Source organism: Vanessa tameamea, chromosome 20 (assembly GCF_037043105.1).
Source record: "Vanessa tameamea isolate UH-Manoa-2023 chromosome 20, ilVanTame1 primary haplotype, whole genome shotgun sequence".
Classification (NCBI taxonomy): Eukaryota; Metazoa; Arthropoda; class Insecta; order Lepidoptera; family Nymphalidae; genus Vanessa; species Vanessa tameamea.
The window spans coordinates 5,108,619-5,128,515 of NC_087328.1; the positions used below are offsets into that span (position 1 = coordinate 5,108,619).

A 19,897-nucleotide genomic window follows, 5' to 3' on the forward strand; every position below is an offset into this window, starting at 1 on the left:
AAATAAAAAGACTAGTTAAAATATATAGACTTTTAATACAGATATGACACAGGATATCTTTCTATATTTATCTGATTTATCTGAGTTTTCCGTTGTAATATTATTTGAATATAATGAATTATAAGGAGTCGTGATGGCCTAATGGTTGGAGCGTATGAATCATTACAGAAAATTTCGTCATCAAGCTCAGACAAAAGCTAATTGCTTTTATGCGTTTAATTTGTATTGAGGCATTCTACCACGTGTACATGCACGTACCCAATACCTATTTATCTAATAAGTTTACAGATTTAAGTATTAAGTAATTATATTAATTGTACGAAATGTAAAACTATAACATTGACACGTTTTGTAAAATAAATTGTTTGCTATGTATGTCATTGGAGGAGACGTCTAAAATACTGACTCAGCTTAGTATAGAAGGACGTTCTCAACATTCACTAAGAGTAGTTTTCATATCAACATTACCTATATTCAATTAAAGTTTCTAACGGGACGGCAAATCCAATACCACTGGAAAGAGATCAGGCTAAGGACCAAAGGCTTTACGTACTATCGTACAATATGGAAGTGTATTTTCAGAATTTGTGTTGCTACTGAGAATTCTCGAGAGGAAAATATTTTTTAATGGCCTGACAAGGGTTTGGATCCTTTGACCGTTCTGCCTTTAAACTATCCGCTAAACCAACGAGGTAGTCAGTTATTATTGTAGCGGGATTACTTTATATGGGACTTGTTTTTGCAATGTTATGCTAATGTAATTAATTTGGTTCATGTCTCCATACATAAATGTCCGTAGCACGCAAACTTAGTTTTCATTGTTAGCCATCAAATTATTTTTGCTTTCGAGCCAGAATTAAGTTTCTCATAATTCTACTCTGAATTATGAGAATGGTGTCTCCTTTGTTCGTCTAGTGGCTTTAATTAAGGCTCAGATCGTCGTCGTCAGAGAGTCGTGTGTTCAAACCCCAGGAAGGAACGTTAAAAAGTGATTGGGTTTTTCTGGTTGTCAAAAGTTTTGGCCGTCTGGGTAGGTACTTATCAGATATTCTACCGCTAAACGGCAGTACCTAGTAGTGCTGTGTTCCGGTTTGAAGGGTGAGTGAGCCAGTGTAACTACAGGCACCAGGGACATAACATCTTAGTTCCCAAGGTTGGTGGCGCAATGGCGAAGTAAGGGATGGTGAATATTTCTAACAGCAACAACGTCTATGGCCGTTGGTGACCACTTAACATCAGGTGGTCCATTTGCCAGTCCGCCTACCTTCTATATAAAACCTTTGACCTTGAATTGACATGACATTTTAGTTACACTAGTGAGGAGAAAATTATTGAGGGAATGGGTAAAGAATGCTAAGGAATGATATATTTTATTGGTTTTACGTAATTTTTTAAATAAATTTTATATAAATTGCAAAAAAGGTACATATTCAAATTTTTAGATAGCATCATTTTTAGGCTTAAATAAAAATTAGGTCGTTAGTTTTGATTTGGATCGTGGTATTTCGCAAATAGCCTTATTAACTTATAAAGAGGTAGTTATTTTCAGTGATAAGTCAAAGAAACACACTCATAGTTCCATTTATATGAATAGATTTTTATTCCATCATTAATAAAAAGAATCATTGTATGTTTCGATAATGAAGTGGCATTTTCAAGACATATGACATATGACGTAGTGTATAATACTAATATTTCGAATAAATAAAATTTTATATATCTTTCAAAGAAACTCTTACTTTATCTTATATCTAAAACGACTTTGACATTGAAATATATTTCTTAGCATTAAATTTTTTGAAAAAAAATACTAAATTTAATTAAAAATAACAATAATATTCAAACCGAAAAAGTAATATTCAATCAGCGTAGGCCGTGTTGATGGCAAATCAAAAGTCAGTAGGCAAAAACAAAAGGTCGTTAATACTAAATCGGTTACAATTACAGTTCGCTTAAACAAAGCCAAGTCGTAAGAAAAAAACTTTTGATAATTCCGAATAATATCTTACTTTTGTATTATTTTCAAAACTATAAATTAATTGTTGCTTTGCATAAAACTGATCTATATTTTATTTCTGTAAAATGAATTAATTCTTTTAATTTTTTTGTCTATACCTTACTATATAAAATAATAACATTTTTATCGAACAATATGTAACTTTCTATATTATATATTATATTTCTATATTAAATTATAATCCATATTATAACCAATTAAATAAATATACATTTGAAAAAAAATCTAAACTGTATGTTAAAACTAAAATAATATATTTTTTATCTGTATAAATTTATTCATTCTCCATTCGTTTAGCGAACATCCTTAGTGAGGCCTCCATTTTAATTGTTCGTTCATCGAAAAATGGCGTTTTGGATGTCGGCAAAACTGTTTTCGTTACTTTGAAAGTCAAATTTAAGTAGATTTACGTAGTTAAGTGAAATATTGTTATATTAAAAGTGAACATGTATTAATCAAGAACTGTTTGTAGTAAATCATAAAGCGGACTTATCAACAAAACACTCGTGATATTGAAAAGTACGGTTTGTTTTGGTTATTTCCTATTCCCATTGGAATAGAGTATACATGTTTATTTAATTTTAACAATTTACAAAGAACATGCTATGAGGTATTAAAGCTTTTATTAGAAAATATTTAAAATAAAAGGAACAAAAAAAATATAAATATGAAAAACCTACGAAATCGTGAAATCCATGTACCTATATACCTATATATGTTTTATCAGAGATGATTTAATAAAAATCGAACCTAGGATCGAATCGACGGATTGAATCGATTGGAAATCAATATCACCACCAACATTTTCATTAAAGCGTATACAGTTTAGTTTTCGATAAACTTACAATATCTTTATATTTATCGACGAGTAAAGTAAGTGACAGGAGTTTCTTAGCTCGCTTACAGGTCATTATTTAAAAAAATACAGATTAATTTTATTATTATCTTACTACAATGTTTACAAAACAAAATAGTCTAAAATCACCTAATGTTTTCAAATATCTATAAATATTTTATAAATAATAATTTAATTGACAATGATAACACTGACGATACACTCGTATAGTGTATATAAGACTATATATAAAATAAAGTACGCTGTCGCGTCTAATTTTCTGAATGCGATAAATTCAAATACTTAACACTCATGTACAGTGAGACAGCAGTGATTTAACGAAGACGTGATCTATGGGCAGAAGTGATCCCTTACCATCAGGTATTACATATGCTCGTACTCCAAACTGTGTTATTGTGATTTTTGTCCCATCAACTCCTGAACTATAACGTAAATATATGTTGATAACCATAAGTATATATAGAAGCAGCAATAATAATTATTTAATGAATAATTCAATTTTTAAAACCGTGTTGAAACAAATGTTTAGCATTTAATAAGTTGATTTGGAACGGGAAACACGTTGTGAATTAGTGTCAGGACTTAAACAGACTCACGTAACTATGAAATTGGTGGCATTTTATTTTATCATTTTTGAACTATATCATTTTGCGTACTGCCACAGAAGTAGCCGATTATTATCAACTTCATATATCAGAAGATTAAAGTACATAACACAAGACGAATATTTTGATAGAATTGTCGATTTAGTCTACTCTGCCGAAAAATTGTTAAAAGTAATATGCTTAGAAAATTTTGTTTCAACATCAGAAGTTTATGAAAAATATGGTTACGTGATTAATTATTCAATAAACGAAATGGACGATATGAATATCCAAGTGAGGATAAAGAACAGAGTACTTTACACGGTCATTCGCCAAGACGAAAAAACAGATGATTTTGTTGATATCAGGACATTACCCAAGATTTTGAATATTCGTGAAGCAGTATGGTACAAAGCGTATAATGAACTTAAAGTATTGATTCCTTATAACGTTAAATTTGGTGACATAGTACCAGATACATGTGTCGCCGATAAATCTATCTTTATTGTGCCGGAACGTGTAACCGTAATTGATATTAAATAAGTGACTATAACCAGGCCCGTCTTAATCTCTGGTGCAGGATGCGCAAAAATCTCGGACGGTAAGAATTGGGATGCGCCTCGCTGATGGTTAAAAGGAGGGGCTCCCCGAAAGGTCTCTTAAAAATCTCTTATTTCTGGGTCGTGGAGATTGCACATACACTGCTTGCACCCGGACACGTGTTGGGCTTAAGACGAAGTGCCTATAGCGTATACTTTTAATAAGGAAAGATAATGTGTGCAGGTTTATAAATAATAAAATATATTTTAAAATCAAACCATGTCTTTTCTAACTTCGTTCTAACCAATTTAGTTTTTGCTAGAGTTAATGCTATCTGAATATTCATGCGACGACTAAAAAAACTTATAGTACCTACTGATCATTTAGTTATAAGCGTGTTTTTTTCTTTCTTCATCAAGCTTCCTATGTAACTTATAAATCCTGTTCAAGTACTTATCTATATAAAATAATTGTATCGAACGATTATTATTTGACATATATTCCGTAAAAATATGTACTATGTATTATGATAACAATTGATTTTGTTTCTGTTAAGTTCAACAGGTGACATTTCTACACAAAACATTTGCATTAATTGAGTATTAAATTTTATTTTATTTACATAGGAATTATTTACATTAAAAATTTAAATAATACGAATCAATATTGAACATAGTTACTGTACAAATGACCGTCTGTAAAAGTAGATGAAATGTAAGCAGCGTTTACCAATTGAATCGCAAATTAAATTAGCAGGTGGAAAATTAACAAGCTCTCCTATCCCCTGTAGTAGTAATATGATGTTACCTATAAGTTTTAGAAAAACTTTTGTAGTATGTTTATCCATATTAATCCTGTATACAATCCAATTATGGGGACTTAGAAAGGAATAAAAGTATTTTAAACTTAATTATTAATATTTATCGGGAATATGTGATTATCATATATCTGTATTTTGATCATTATTAGTGGAAAATGATTACATAAAAGGTTTTATTAATTGCCCACACATGTGCAATATCTAAATAATTATGACAAATATATACGGAATACACCCATAGCTTAACCACAAACGTTAGGAATATCCGTAACGCGTATAATTTACGTAAATATTGTGAGTGTAACGCTAATTACCAAAGACATACATAATACGAGTACAGTCGTATAAGATAATGTTACTGTGTACAGGACAATAAATAATAACCAAATTATAATAAACAATATTTGCAATTTTCCTTGTAAAATTTGCAATTTGCTAATTGAAACATATAAGATTGTTATAGTATAGCTTGAAATAACTAACTTCGACATTCATTTGCCACGATATCATTGGCCGCCATCTTGATAGTCTATGGTATTTATTATGAATTCGAAAAGATAAAACGTTTTTAATGTCTGCCAAGCTGTTAACCGAAATTTAAAAGCCAGTAAACTAAATGTAAATAGATAAGTGAAATAGTGTTGTATTATAAATAAGGATATATTAATCAATAACTGTTTCTAATACCAATAATAGGATAATTATAGACTATTTAATATTTAAATCTACGGTTTGTTTATCTGTACTACCTTTTCAGTTGGAATAATAGTTTTGAATTGTTACTCAGTCCATAATTACAATCTAATTTTTCATAGATTATAAATTTTCGAATTTTGTAATATTTCAGTGTTTCCAGCAGATAATAAGTAATTTTTTTTTATACATTGTCTTTTTTATAGTGGCATTACAAGCATGTGAAAAGATAACGCTTTCATTACTATTTGTTATCGCTAAAACTAATATTTTTTGCAGACTTATTCAAAAATATATAACAACTTATGTCGCACAAATAAATCTGAAATGAACTGGGAAAAGTTTACATTATTAATATCGATATAAAATGATAACCACCAGGAAATAAATATGGAAACACTGACGAAGCATATTTCATAATAAATATGGGTTAATAAAACTGTAATGTTATTGACTTCATTTTTCCTCTTGTCCCACACATACCAGTTTACTACCATTTCAGTTTACAAATAAACACATGTCCAATTTAACTTTCACACAATGGTTTGCGCAGTGCGGTGCTGGATCCACTGCCACAACCTAAGTAGAGCTCTTACATTCCAACGATAATTATAGGATAAGTATAATACGGGACAATATCTTCTGTGGACGAATTCATGATTCTGAATCAAATTTATATTTGTCAACATTTTTTAATAATAAAAATTAAAACTTTTGTACATAGGTACGTGTGAACCATTCCATTTGCGGAAATGTGCTACTTCATTTTCGTAAGCCGTAATCCCATCTTTATTAAGGAAAGCAACCTTCACGGGAACGATATAGAAGCAAATTCTGCGACCCTACTCTTTGAAATGGTTGAAAAGGAGCAACTGTTTGTGTTCTAAATTCACATCATTTTAGAACATTAACCGCAAATTCTTTAGATACTCTGGGTGGAATCGCAGATTTATTTGAAGAGTTTTATGTGAAAATCCTTGGAAATGTTAAGTCATTCTAAATTTAAATGTTCCAAATCATTGGTACCAAAACGACGTCTAATAAATTAGGTTCCAAGATATATAATATTTACAACTATAACTTTTATGTTCTGTTCTCATTTACATTTTAATTAAAATATTTATGGATCAAATAAGAAATTTTATATCTGTGATTTATTGGTTTACTAGCGACCTGGGTAAACCGATGCAGTGAAGATCTGGAGTGCTTAGACCTAGAAGAAGAACAACCTTTGGCTCAACTAAGTTCTGTGCAAACTGACAAAATGACTCTTTTTTTCACCGAGCTCCTAGACCACGACCGCGATGACGTCATCTGTGATCAGGATTTCGATAACTTTTTTGAGGTAAGCAATAGTTGAGTAGTTCATGATAACTTTCACAACAGTTAGGTTATTTTTTTATATATATACAGCCAAACTGGCCATGTAGATTGAACACGCAAATAGAACCGGTAAATATTAAGCAAAAATTTAAAATTCAAATCGCTATCACTATTGAATTATCCCGTTCTTAACCTGCCTTTATAACTTTAAAATTAAGCGGTGGAATATATAAGGGTTAACCACTAATACAAAAATATATATTAACCACTATTTATATAGTTTCAAATATGCGTATCAAACTAAAAGATCTAATCATGGATTTAACTACTAACAAAAACCAGGTGAAATAAAAAAAAATGGTTCGAGACAACGGTCAATGGAATCGAAACTGCGACATCTAGAATTGACTTTAAAAATCATTCCTTCTAAGCCGAAATAAAATCAATAACATATGTAGGTATATTTAAAATAAAACTTATTTTAACCCACAATTTTCTGTCAATGACAATGTACAAGGCAAATTTCTTTGCCAATGTAAATTTGATCTTTTATAAAAAACTTGTCACCCTATCTTTTTCAATTATCCAATGTTCAAAGTAAGCGGTAAAAATTGTCATGAATTTGCATTTTATAAATTGAATTTTTAAAGAGTAAGCCTTTCGTTCTGAAACGGCTCTAATCGGATTCCGAGATATTAGTTAAAACCGTGGAAATCATCCGATTACCGTTTTGTTGGATTGTACAAAGAAATGTGCGAGGTTATGTCATGTTTTTTTACCTATATAATTATTTACATATAAATTATTTCTATGATTAAAAAATATTATAAATAGTAGATAGAGCGTAGATACACGCCCAAAAGGGAAAAATAAATAATGTCTATGAACATGTAATTCTAACGAATACCAAGCCATTGTAATACTCTAAGGTTGTGTTAAAAACTAAATATTTTATCACGTACCTAGTAATAATTAGTAAAATATGTAGTGAAAAGCAATTTTATAATTGAATAATGTAATTAAAATATGAAATATTACTGAGTAACGGTATTAAAACAGTCCTAAGCGTTTTGTAACTACTTGCAGTAAGAAATTGGATCAATTAAATTAATTTAGCGAGGTATTTACAGAAGCTTGCCCACTTCGCCGACTGGTCGACAAACTCGTCCGAATTTCACATACTCTTGGAAGTAAAGAGAGAATTCATCGAGAATTTCCTCAATCCGTTGCCCCCCAAGTAAGTTGACTGATCTATTCACAAAGGTAACCAAATGGAGCGCCATAACGAATTACCGCAATTTATCGGCATTAGAGTTCGTTTTCAGAAATTGAAATATTATACAAATACGACAATTATTAAGATGAGGTACTTCAAAGACACATGAATAAGTCTAAATTAAATGATATTTACTTGTGACTGTATTAAATACTCATCCTTGTATTTTGCATTTGAATATATGTATATTGTATCTGGAAGAGACCAATTTATTGAAAAAAAATCAAATGTATACATAAAGGAAATTATTTAAAAAATAAGGCCTTCATTATACACAAACAAAAATTCAATATAGTTACTTTATAAAATCCACGCGGTGATGCCGCGTGAAATGGTGGCAAGTATGCTAGCAGCATTTCGCTGTTGAATCGCAATTCCGATCCTCTGGCCAAAAAATGAGCCAGCCTCCTGTCACTAGTGGAGGCAATAAGGCGTTGTTATATACTTTTAATAAATGTTTTTTCTCTATTACTCCAAGGTCATTATTATTATTTCAAAAATAAATCTTAATAAAAACGCGTTAATCGTACAATTTCAAATTCTAACTATTTTTTCTGCCTTTTATTCTCAATGCATTGCAGTGCGACAATAGAAATAGCCAACTGTAGAAATATTCTGTAAAAATAGTCAGAAAGTGATATGTGACATAAAAAAATATTATAAAATTCAAAGTAATTAATTAAATATAAGTTGGTTTTAAATATTACACAATTGAGATTTAAAGTGAGTTCTTATAGAACATATACATAGTTCTCCTTATTTACGACTTGTTCAAATTGACACATTTTTGTATTACTAGTTTAATTTCTCGTTTACTTTTTTGTGTTACTGTGTAAATTAAGAGATTTTTGTAATATATAATATTTTCTTAAATATACTGTATGTATTTATTTCGAATCGTTTTATTTTATGCTGTATATTGTTGTTACCAACAAACAATAATATATATACAACAAAACACGAAAATATAAAGAAAACAAAAAAAAAACAGACAAGACAGAGAACATTAAATTGTATATTTATTAATTACCAGGTGGGCAGAATTACCATACTACAGACGAGTTTGCGGACCCGAAGCCGGCGGCATGCCAGGCAGAACGACGCTCGAAGGTTGGTTGGCGCGGTGGGCTTTACATCTCAGTGAAATGCGTCGATTCGTCGACCTGCCACTTTATCTACAATACCTCTGCAAGATATTTTTTCACGTTGTAGATCGAGAAAGTGAGTATTTCAATATAAAAATAAGTAGATTTAGTCGAAAAGCAAATGTTTAAATATTTACGGTACATAAAGTAATTACTTTAATTTATAACATAAAATCACGTGATTTAAAATAAATAAATATATAGCAATATATCGTAGAAACAATACAAACTTAGGCCAAATCCAATTAATACAAAATCAGAACACAATCAGAACAATGTATTATGAACCTCATTCCGGCTACATCAGAAAATCCCAGTACTAATTATAAGGAAAAGTCTTTGGTAACTTGTTTGATATACGGATTTCATTATACAACAGTACGACCTTTTAATTGACGGCTCCAACGAAATAAATAGAACAAGCTAATTCCATCTGAACACGAACGAGTATGTACCCTACTTTTCTCAAATCGGCAAATGTTATAATTTATACCGCTGACTCAATGGTTGTTTAATTAGGTATACTCGTACATAGGAATAGAGACAGACCATTTATGTAATGAGGTAATCAATTTGATACATTTCATTTAAAAAAATCTGATTTGAATGAAAAATTAACAATGAACGCTTTTAATTTTGCTCTAACAGATTACTTATCTATGTTCTAAAAGATTTAAACTGTTGAGGGAACTATTCACTGGAACTTCTGAAACTCTTGTAGCTAACTTTCTTTAAATCGATTTATCCTAGAAAATTTCAAGTATTTAAAGATTGAACTATCCTTGTAAATAGAAAAAAAAAATGTAATTTTAAAATAACTTAATTGATAACCTAATTTAAAAAGTCCTAATATATTTTAAAACATATATTTCACTAATTTGTAATGTTAACGTATTGAAATGGATACAGCGTGAAATATACATATATTATGTAAGTATATATTATTAATTATTACTCGAGCGTTCTCCGACATAGATCCTTCTCATAGGTAACCGTACCTTCAAACCTTCGTACCAAATATTATAGATACTAATCAAAGATAATGAGATTTAGGCATAGACAATTTTACAATTTTTTTTCTAAAATTAAATAATACTCTTAACACTAATGACTGTTGAAATTAAATTATCGTTTTGCTTACTAGGTGCAGGAGAAATAACAAAGCCGGCGCTCGCCGCGTTTTATCGTTCCGTGATCGGACTACCAGCTAACAGGGTTGAAGAAATTATTGATACCGCTTACGACAGAATGACCAGTGTAAATATACTTTATATCTATTTTGTATTTTTGTCCTATAGGCTTCTTTTAATCATGGCGGCCATTCCCAAGGAAAACTACACTGGAAATATTTAAGTGCACAATTATGTATACTAATACAGGTGCTGTTTCAATACATATGGAAGTATTAATAGATTTAGGTATTTTCCAAAGCATGGGAGATAAGTACAGCCAAACTATAAAAATATATATCCATACTAACATCCTCTACCATCGACTATTAGATTATTTATAAACATTGTAACATGTTGTGATTTTGGAATTAAACATAAGTACAATCCACGAGGCTATCTCAACCCTCTATCTACCTTTATTTGATGGGAGAGCTTTGTGACAGCAAGCCTGAGTAGATACTTATCTATTTTCTACCGCCAATCAGTAATACTTAGTAGGGTTTTGTTGTGTTCCGTTTTGAAGGTATAGTAAGCTAGTACAATTATAGGTACAAGGGACATAAGATTTGGAAAGATTGCTCATAGGCTGTTCGGGACACTTAATATCTGTTAGTAATATTGGTTGCGCGGTTATGAGCACTTCCCATCAGGAGGTGTATAAACCATTTTGTCTACCTATAAAATAAATACGTACACTATCTAATTATTCTTAACTGTTCTTCCAGAATAGCTACCTGATTCTCGATTATGGTACCTACGTTCACTGCTTCACTAACTGGTTGATGGGGAAGAATCCCAACGGTCCAGGGCAATGGGTGCTCGTTCCACCGAAGGATTCCCTGCCACAACCCCCATTCCCTGTAGACTACAGCGCTTTAAACACCGAGCCAGCGAAATTAGAACCTTATGCTCCTGACAAGAAGACTAATAGACACTCGGTCATTGTATAGTCAATTTTTACAGATAATAATTAAAATAAAATATATAAATTATAAGACTCATTATAAAATACACTTAAAGTAAGACTAAATACACTTAGGACAATTTATTTAATGTGAAAAATACTTGAATGCACAACTGATATAAAAAATAGTTAATCTGGCAACTGACAATATAAGCCAGAATAACGAAACTGATATTACCTGTCAATCATCGAATATGTATTTATTTAATTTTCCTTTTTATGGATATCGATGTTGCCACATTTTTGATTAGAACAGAAAGTATGAAATTAGAAAAGAAAATATGCAGTTCTTTATTTAAATTTGCTTTGTGAAAATTTGTATGTTTTTTTTTTATTTGATTGTACATAATATGATTAATGTATTACTTTACCAACTTTTTTTTTTTAATTATTCAATATAAATTAACTTTATACTAGCTATAATAGGACACGAGTTAGTAGAAAATGACTTACATACTATTAAAACGTGTTTTATGCACTAAAAGAAAATAGTTGAACTAACGTAAGATATAGATTAATGAAAAACAAATCGCTTGCATATAAAAATAATCGCTTTACCCTTAACTTGTGCAATTTGACCAATTTGATATTAGGTATTTAGGAGCTTCATAGTATAATTATTGGTGTATATAATAATTAGTGTAAAAATTGAGGTATTTTATTGTAACTTATAATTTATAAGTTACATTATAAGCCCTCGGTTGCACGACACGGTAAACAAGAACTGCCTTAAACTAAGCGTCTTCACATTTCACGATACAGCCTTATTTTGTACCTTAGACGTAATTTATTGTAACTATTAGAATAAGAAGTTCACTTGGATCCACGTAAATAAATTAAGCCTTTATTGTGTTCGTTTTATTTATAAAGGTTTTTAAAGAAGTATATTTTATTAGAAATCAATCATGGGATACATACATTGTTGTACCTTCTTTTATTGATTTTATAATAATCAAACGAATCACAAAGATATAATCGAAACACATATGAAACACACATACTTAAATATATAATATAATGTGTTTTTCATAAAATCAAAAAATTGGCCACATTTTGATAATTTATACACACACATGATGAATATCCTATTTAACTTTTTTTATGACATATAATTTTATCCCAAATAACTACGAATGTTTCTTTTAAATGTACCATCATTGATGGGATGGCAAAGATTGAGTAACGCCACCTAAACAAGAGTCACGCCTCAGAGAGTCTTTGAAAAATTCACCCTACATCAATCATTCTAAAAAACCGTATGGCAGGCAAATTGTTGTACTTTCGTATTTTGAGCCATGTAATTCTGAAGAGGAAGTTTCGCAAAACAGTGGTAATTGGTAAAACAGTTCGAATGTTAATTTATATTGAAACAATAAAAGTAAAGGCTGTTTTATATAATTATGTTGAGAAAAATAGAACAACGTTATCGCTGTCGTTGGCAGATATTAATGTGGCAAAATTTAATCCGCGACAAGTAGATTTTCTCACGATGATTTTTTTCGAGGCCGAGCCCAGATTTAATTGTTAACATACTCGTATTAGTACATGTACAACTTATTTATCATGTATCCCCAATACCTGCCCGAATTATAAGCCCCGATCTTAATTTAAGATTCACGTGTGATTCCAATGATTATCCGGCTATTATTTTCGTGTATTTTAAATATCTATAATACTTTAAAAAATATGTATTTACAAAGTGAGAACGATATACACTCAAGTGCTCGAAACGCATATAACCATAAATTTAATGTCAGACTAAAGTTGTTACTTTTATGTTAAAGGTCATCATAATAGAAGTCGTTAAGTCTTCGCTCCGATATTGTATCCGTTATGCTCTAGGGTACTAATGGCACCATTACGCGAACGCGCGAATATTTCCCCAAAAATATGACGTGATAAATTACTTGCGATGTTTATCAATGCTGTTTTTTATTCATTATGAAATAAATAAACTAGGCTTCGTGGCTTTATCCATATACTTATATAAATACAACCTACCGATTAATCACGAAATCTCAGAAACTATAACACCTATAAACTTTAAATTTGGCAGATAAGTTGCTTATAGGATTATATATATAATATATAATAGTATTTATTAGATATACATAACAAGAGCAATTATTTTGTACGTCGGTAAAACGTCATTAAGTTTACTATTAGTACATACGCATTAACCTTATACATATATATATGTCGTCGATTATGAAGAATTATTAACTTAGTTTTTGTTGTATCCTGGGGCGTGAACGCCGTGACATAATGAGTCACGTGATCGGAATCGTTTGAAGGGACAACTGTCACATATTGAATTCTTTGGAGAGCAATGAGTCGGAAGCTAATTATTATTATAGAGAGCGATACAGTTCGGGCCTTCCAAACGGGACCGTTGGTTCACGCAACTCGGATAGTTATAATATACCTAAGTACTTTATAATTTGTGATTGCTGATTATCTACATAAAGTACAAGAATTGTCATATTGTATCGTTGTGGTTAATTGCCTGAGACCTACGCCATGAACCCTGTACCAGAAGCTCCTACCGATGACGGGCGTGCCGCTGATCTACCGCAGTCGCCGTCATATATATATATATACATATATATATACTTGTTAAAAATAAACCTACATGAAATTTAAAAAATGCAATGTCGGGAATAAGCATAGAACGCTTTTTTCCCTAGTACGCCCAAGGGATAGATTTTAAAGCAACAATAACAGATTGTACGTAAAGATAAAAAGTTATGTTTTCTGAAAATACCGTATTTACAGACTGAAATGAAAGTTTTTTTTTTTTTTCGTTTGCCCCTATAACATAAAAGTATATATATAAATCAGTGGCGTAACTACCAGGATAAAACAAAGGCACCAGCGCCCCAAAGGCAAAGACAGGTGAAAATATTTTATCTGTACCTCATTCATCGCTTATTTCTTTTTCTGAACTTTCTTTTGCAAGATACTGCATTCTTACCGCATCCCTATATTTCTGTTTAAAAGCTGATATATGTTTAAATTACGTGGAAAATGAAGACATGGTCCTTATTTTTGCAATGGGGCCCATATTCAAAAAGCCAAACCACTGATATGAATCAAATTAAGCGAGAAGAGCCGATGCCCAGTGAAAACGTGAAAACTACGAAATGTGACGAGCAAACAATGAGTAATGTTCTTTTCTTTGACAACGTGTACATAAAAATATTCGTGATGATCGCTTGAGTAGTCGAGACGTGAAAGCATAGCAAACAAACCATCTCGTTTTCGCATTTATAGTATGAGTTAGGATATCGTGATAATAGACCGACCCGTAAGTTGCATAAGTTTTTTTTTATACTCTTAATGTAAAAAGGTACCAAAAATCATGGAAGTTTAACAGTTTCTCCATTGTTTTTGTATAAATGTTGAATTTTCTCGCAAGTCTGGCATAATATTGAAACTTTGATTTTGGCCATGCTAAATAATAATCCAAGGGACGCCCGGCAGATGGCAAATCATCGAAATTTATAGTTATTGGAAGAATGTATAATAAAAGAAAACCGATAAAAAGATAAGAAGTATAAATTGCAATATAATATAAATTTTCATTTTTAAAATATAATTCATTTTTCGCGATGAACGCAAAATTAGGAGGATGAAAAATATATTTTTTTCGCCTTATCACAAACAAACATCTTATCTTACATAAAAAAACATAAACAGCCTGTAAATTTCCCACTGCTGGGCTAAGGCCTCCTCTCCCTTTGAGGAGAAGGTATGGAGCATATTCCACCACGCTGCTCCAATGCGGGTTGGTGGAATACACATGTGGCAGAATTTCGTTGAAATTAGACACATGCAGGTTTCCTCATGATGTTTTCCTTCACCGCCGAGCACGAGATGAATTATAAACACAAATTAAGCACATGAAAATTCAGTGGTGCCTGCCTGGGTTTGAACCCGAAATCATCGGTTAAGATGCACGCGTTCTAACCACTGGGCCATCTCGGCTCTTATCTTCCAAAATATTTATTTATTTTTATGATATAGGTTGGCGGACGAGCAAATGGGCCACCTGTGTAAGTCACCATCGCCCATAGACAATGGTGCTGTAAGAAATATTAACCATTCCTTTCATCACCAGTGTGCCACCAACCTTGGGAACTAAGATTTTACGTCCCTGGTGCCTGTAGTTACAATGGCTGGCTCACCCTTCAAACCGGAACACAACAATACTGACTACTGCTGTTTGGCGGTAGAATATCTAAAGATTGGGTGGTACCTACCCAGACGGTCTTGCACAAAGCCAATTAAAAATAAATATTAATAATTAAAAAGAGATATACATTTTCTGCTATGAATGAAGCATGAATTATTTATTTAAAAATAGTATATAAGGAGACGTTCCTTTTGTATTATCTCAATTAAAAAAAGAGCGTTGCGGAAGTTTTAGTATAGTACATGACAGAGATCTGAGACGACAGTTTTGCCAGTGGTAATATAAGTGAATTTATTTCATGGAAATTAAACGAATCACTAAACGAAGTTTAATAATAGCAGTTAAACGGTATTCATTTGCATTCCATAAATGTAAAACAGAATAAAATGGTAGACAGGAGTGATATAAATAAATAAGAAACACCATTGAATTATGGTTTTATTACGAATAAAATTAGACACATTTGAAAGACAATAAATGACATTCATTTATTTTTAAATATTATATGTTTAATAATAATCATTAAACGAAGTTTAATAATAGCAGTCAAACGGTATTCATTTGCATTCCATAAATGCAAAACAGAATAAAATGATAGACAGGAGATCCATTCAGAGTTGTTTTAGTCGCTCAATAATATTTGGAAAGTGGCGATTATATAATTAACGAAATTTTAAATACTTAGATTGTGTTCCATTGCATTCTTTGAGTGGACTATATATAACGGTTTTTGAAATACCTGCTTGCAAACTTATTAAGCTACATAAGCCCCGGAACTTGGGTTTTAGTCACGAGTCCGACTAAGAAGTTATTGAGTTTTTCTGTCTAGATATTTTGAATCAAAACTCTCCATTTGGAAACTAAGTCCTCATTCCTATGCCTCAGAAAGCCCGCAAGTCCGTGGAACAAATGAATAAATTAAACTCATAGATATGAATTTAACCTTATTCTGATTATAACCGGTGCCTTTATATTATTATTTTTTTTAAATAATAATATTGACAATCTCTTGTCATTAATTATAACAATAACTTAATACTCTCGATTGTCTATTAAAAAAAACTAAATATTACTTTATGTTTTTAATTTGTTTAACAATATTCTCATCTGTAACGTACATTTCATTACTACCCATATTCAAATCCCCACCAACATCAGGCAATCGCTTTATTTTTTTACATGAACTATGAATAATACTAAAACCAGACTTAAAAAATAACATAGCATTATCACAGTTTATACCCGCTCCGGGCATTATTTCTATTTTATCATTATAGTTTTTTAATAGGAAATCAAGTAGTTCCAGAGCTGGTTCATCGGCAGCAGAAGGTTGTTGTCCACTGGTCAGAATTCGTTTAAAACCTAAATTAATAATATCCTTGATGGCAACTTTAGGTTCTTTACAAAGATCAAATGCTCTGTGAAATGTAACCGGTATAGGATGTGCATTTTTGAGAACTTTAACACAATGCACTTTGTCAATTTCTTGTTCTTTTGTTAGTGCCCCGAAGACAAATCTATCTACACCAAAGTCTTTATAAACTTCAATATCAGCGAGCATCGTTTCCATTTCATTCGTTGTGTAACAAAAATCCGATCCTCCTCTGCATCTTATCATAACATTTACTTTTGGAATCTAAAAATAAATTCTAATTAATAATTATTTACATAAATGCTTACGTTTCATATTAACGGAATAAAAATTTCAAAAGGCATACCTCATGATTCATTAGGTTTTCAACTTGATTTTTTACCTGAAACAATGTTATAAATAATAATTAACAAATAATTATTGTTATGGTAAATAAAACCTTTTTAGTTTTATAAATTGAAATATAAAAATCATGTTCAAATTCTGATACCAGGATGTTAACAATGTTTATTGAAAACTAAAGAAATGTTTCCTGCAGTACCTTATTAAAAATAAAGTAAATTCATATTTTTGTTTAAATTCTTATAAAAAAAAAATATATATTTAAACAGTAAGATAATCTCATGCTCAGTTATTATTTTATTTCATACTGACTAGTCGCAAAATCTCCTTAACAAGACCCGGTGAAGGTGTGAGACCTCCCTCTGCAAGAGAACTACATACTTCCAACTCATCTGCACCTCCTTTTATGGCATTTCTTGCAGATTCTAAGCTATCGATACATATTTCCAATCTAGTTCCTGTAACAAATAAAAAACCCTTAATTAGGAATTGACAATACATATACATAATCTTGTAGAAATTATTACCAAGAAAATGCAGATGGGGCTCTGTTAATCTTGTTGAAATGAATACCAAGAAAACGCAGGTATGCGCTTTCACAGCGAATTCACCATTTCTCTTTCCTTACCTGTCCCTATGTGGCGCTATGCTGATGATACACTATGATGATGGTTAAAATTGCAGCTAACATCAATATGTTCGCTGCAATTTCAACCCAAGGAATTATATCGAGACTGTTATCAAAACTAAATCACGAAAGCATGGGGTCCTGAACAAGGTGAAGTGGTTTTCATGCCACAAAAAATGCTCTTGTTGTATAAAACGCAGGTACGAACTTGCGTTTTATACATTTATATTGTTGCTCTCATCTAATAAATATACATACACAATAGTAAATTTCTTGACTGTCTGTGAAATTATGGTACTACATTATATATCACAGAACAAATATTGTACGACAATATACATTTTTGCAAATAAAATATTTTTTGAAATTTAAAATAACAAAGGGCAAAGAAATCCTTGAGGAACAAATGAGCTCAGTGTCTCCGTAATTGCGTAAAGTACACTATTACCACTAGTTCCCGAAGATAGAAATCAAACCGGCTACATGCAGAGGAAGAAATTTTAAAAGATTGTTAAATATTTATAGTTTCAAAGTTAAATGCAATACTGAATTCCAGTAACAAAACAACTTGAGGACTTTCCATAGCAAATTCTCTGAGATCTACATAAGTACACAGTTACAGTGATATTGTCCAGTCCATGGCCAGATTCTCAAGGATTTAGAAGGCAATTAGTTGACATAAATTGAATTTACTGCCTATGAACAATGTACCTTTATGTTTAGTACAAAAGAGAAAAGGGAAGTAGATATTGGAATTTTAGATAAAAGAAAAATATATTTTTCTCCAATCAGCCACAAATAAATCAATAAAATTAAAAGTTTAATAAGTATATCAATACAGGAATGATTTCCAGTAGGATAAGATGAATCTAGAACAGATTGTCACTCCTGATAGCAGCTGAAGTAGTTAGTGGAGGGTAGAATCTAGTGTACTAATAAATACACATTATATTTACATTCCTTTGTGACTTTAAAGATGGTTTTTTGAAGGCAATTCTTAAATTTTCAAATATTATTAATAATGATCTGAAATGAGAACCTTGTGTTACATCTGAAGTTATAAGTATAAAAAAAAATTCCAATATTTTAAACAAATCAGTAAGTAACTTTAGATTCGGTTTACAAACAAAACATTTAGACATATGTATTAACATTGTCTAAAGTATTTTATTCTTATTGCCTGTTAGATTAGATACTTAGCTGGATTTTGTAATTGTCTTCAAATTAAAATATAAAACAGTGATTAAAAATTATGTGATACATACAAAAAAAAAAACTTCTAGAACCCCAATTAAAGTTTTTGAATTCCTCTCCATTACATGGTTTGCCAAAAAATGTTTTGTTGCAAATTCTTGCAAGCTACTATTTCCAATTGTATCAATTAAAGTTATATATTACATATGACATGAAATGAGCCAACAACCTATTCGAGCAGCTACTTTAACTAATTTTCAGTTTGAAGTTTTGAACTGTACAGAAAAACGAATAGCATTTTTAACTTTACTTTTTTGTCTCGGTTACAACTTACTTGAATGTAAGTTTTGATGAGTGTTCAATTAAATCTTGAGTATCATTGTTACTCTAGATTTAAATTAATTTATTACCTTAAATTATTAGATCTCTTGATATTTATTTTGGAAAAGCAATAGTGGAATCTTGTAAATGTCGTTATTTGGACACTTGATCAGAATAAATGTGTTTTTTTTTTTAATTGTGTTGAATAAAGATATTATTCCAGTTAAATTGTGAACTCACCAAGCTTCTTTGAGTAGAGATTTTGTGTCATCTTTTTTCTTTTACTTTAAGCCACAAATTTCTCATTTGCAACAGTTTATTAAGAGTCTTAAGGTAATTACGAGGATTATTAACACAATAATTATAAATTCAAAACGGGATTCACCGCTTTGAAAATTAACATGATGTGGAACACATCACAACACAGTCAAAATAACAAAACAAATCTTGAAATC

General features: G+C 30.8%; 2 protein-coding genes across 2 annotated transcripts in view; one reads left to right on the forward strand and one right to left on the reverse strand.

The window, feature by feature from the left end:
• The window catches only part of LOC113401754 (uncharacterized), a 96,939-nt gene extending 85,442 nt beyond the window's left edge, over positions 1-11,497 (forward strand). Inside the window, exons 4-8 of the mRNA XM_026641767.2 lie at positions 6,680-6,855; positions 7,964-8,070; positions 9,143-9,330; positions 10,399-10,511; positions 11,152-11,497. Coding sequence (XP_026497552.2) covers positions 6,680-6,855; positions 7,964-8,070; positions 9,143-9,330; positions 10,399-10,511; positions 11,152-11,376 — 809 coding nt within the window. The 3' untranslated portion in view covers positions 11,377-11,497. The remainder of the gene's footprint in view (positions 1-6,679; positions 6,856-7,963; positions 8,071-9,142; positions 9,331-10,398; positions 10,512-11,151) is intronic.
• A 5,113-nt stretch (positions 11,498-16,610) lies between these two features.
• Positions 16,611-19,897, reverse strand: LOC113401755 (copper homeostasis protein cutC homolog). Its single transcript, XM_026641770.2, has 4 exons — positions 19,683-19,897; positions 17,612-17,757; positions 17,304-17,339; positions 16,611-17,221 (listed from the first exon to the last, which is right to left on the reverse strand). The coding sequence occupies exons 1-4, from the start codon at positions 19,711-19,713 to the stop codon at positions 16,655-16,657; spliced, it is 780 nt and encodes a 259-aa protein (XP_026497555.2). The 5' UTR covers positions 19,714-19,897; the 3' UTR covers positions 16,611-16,654.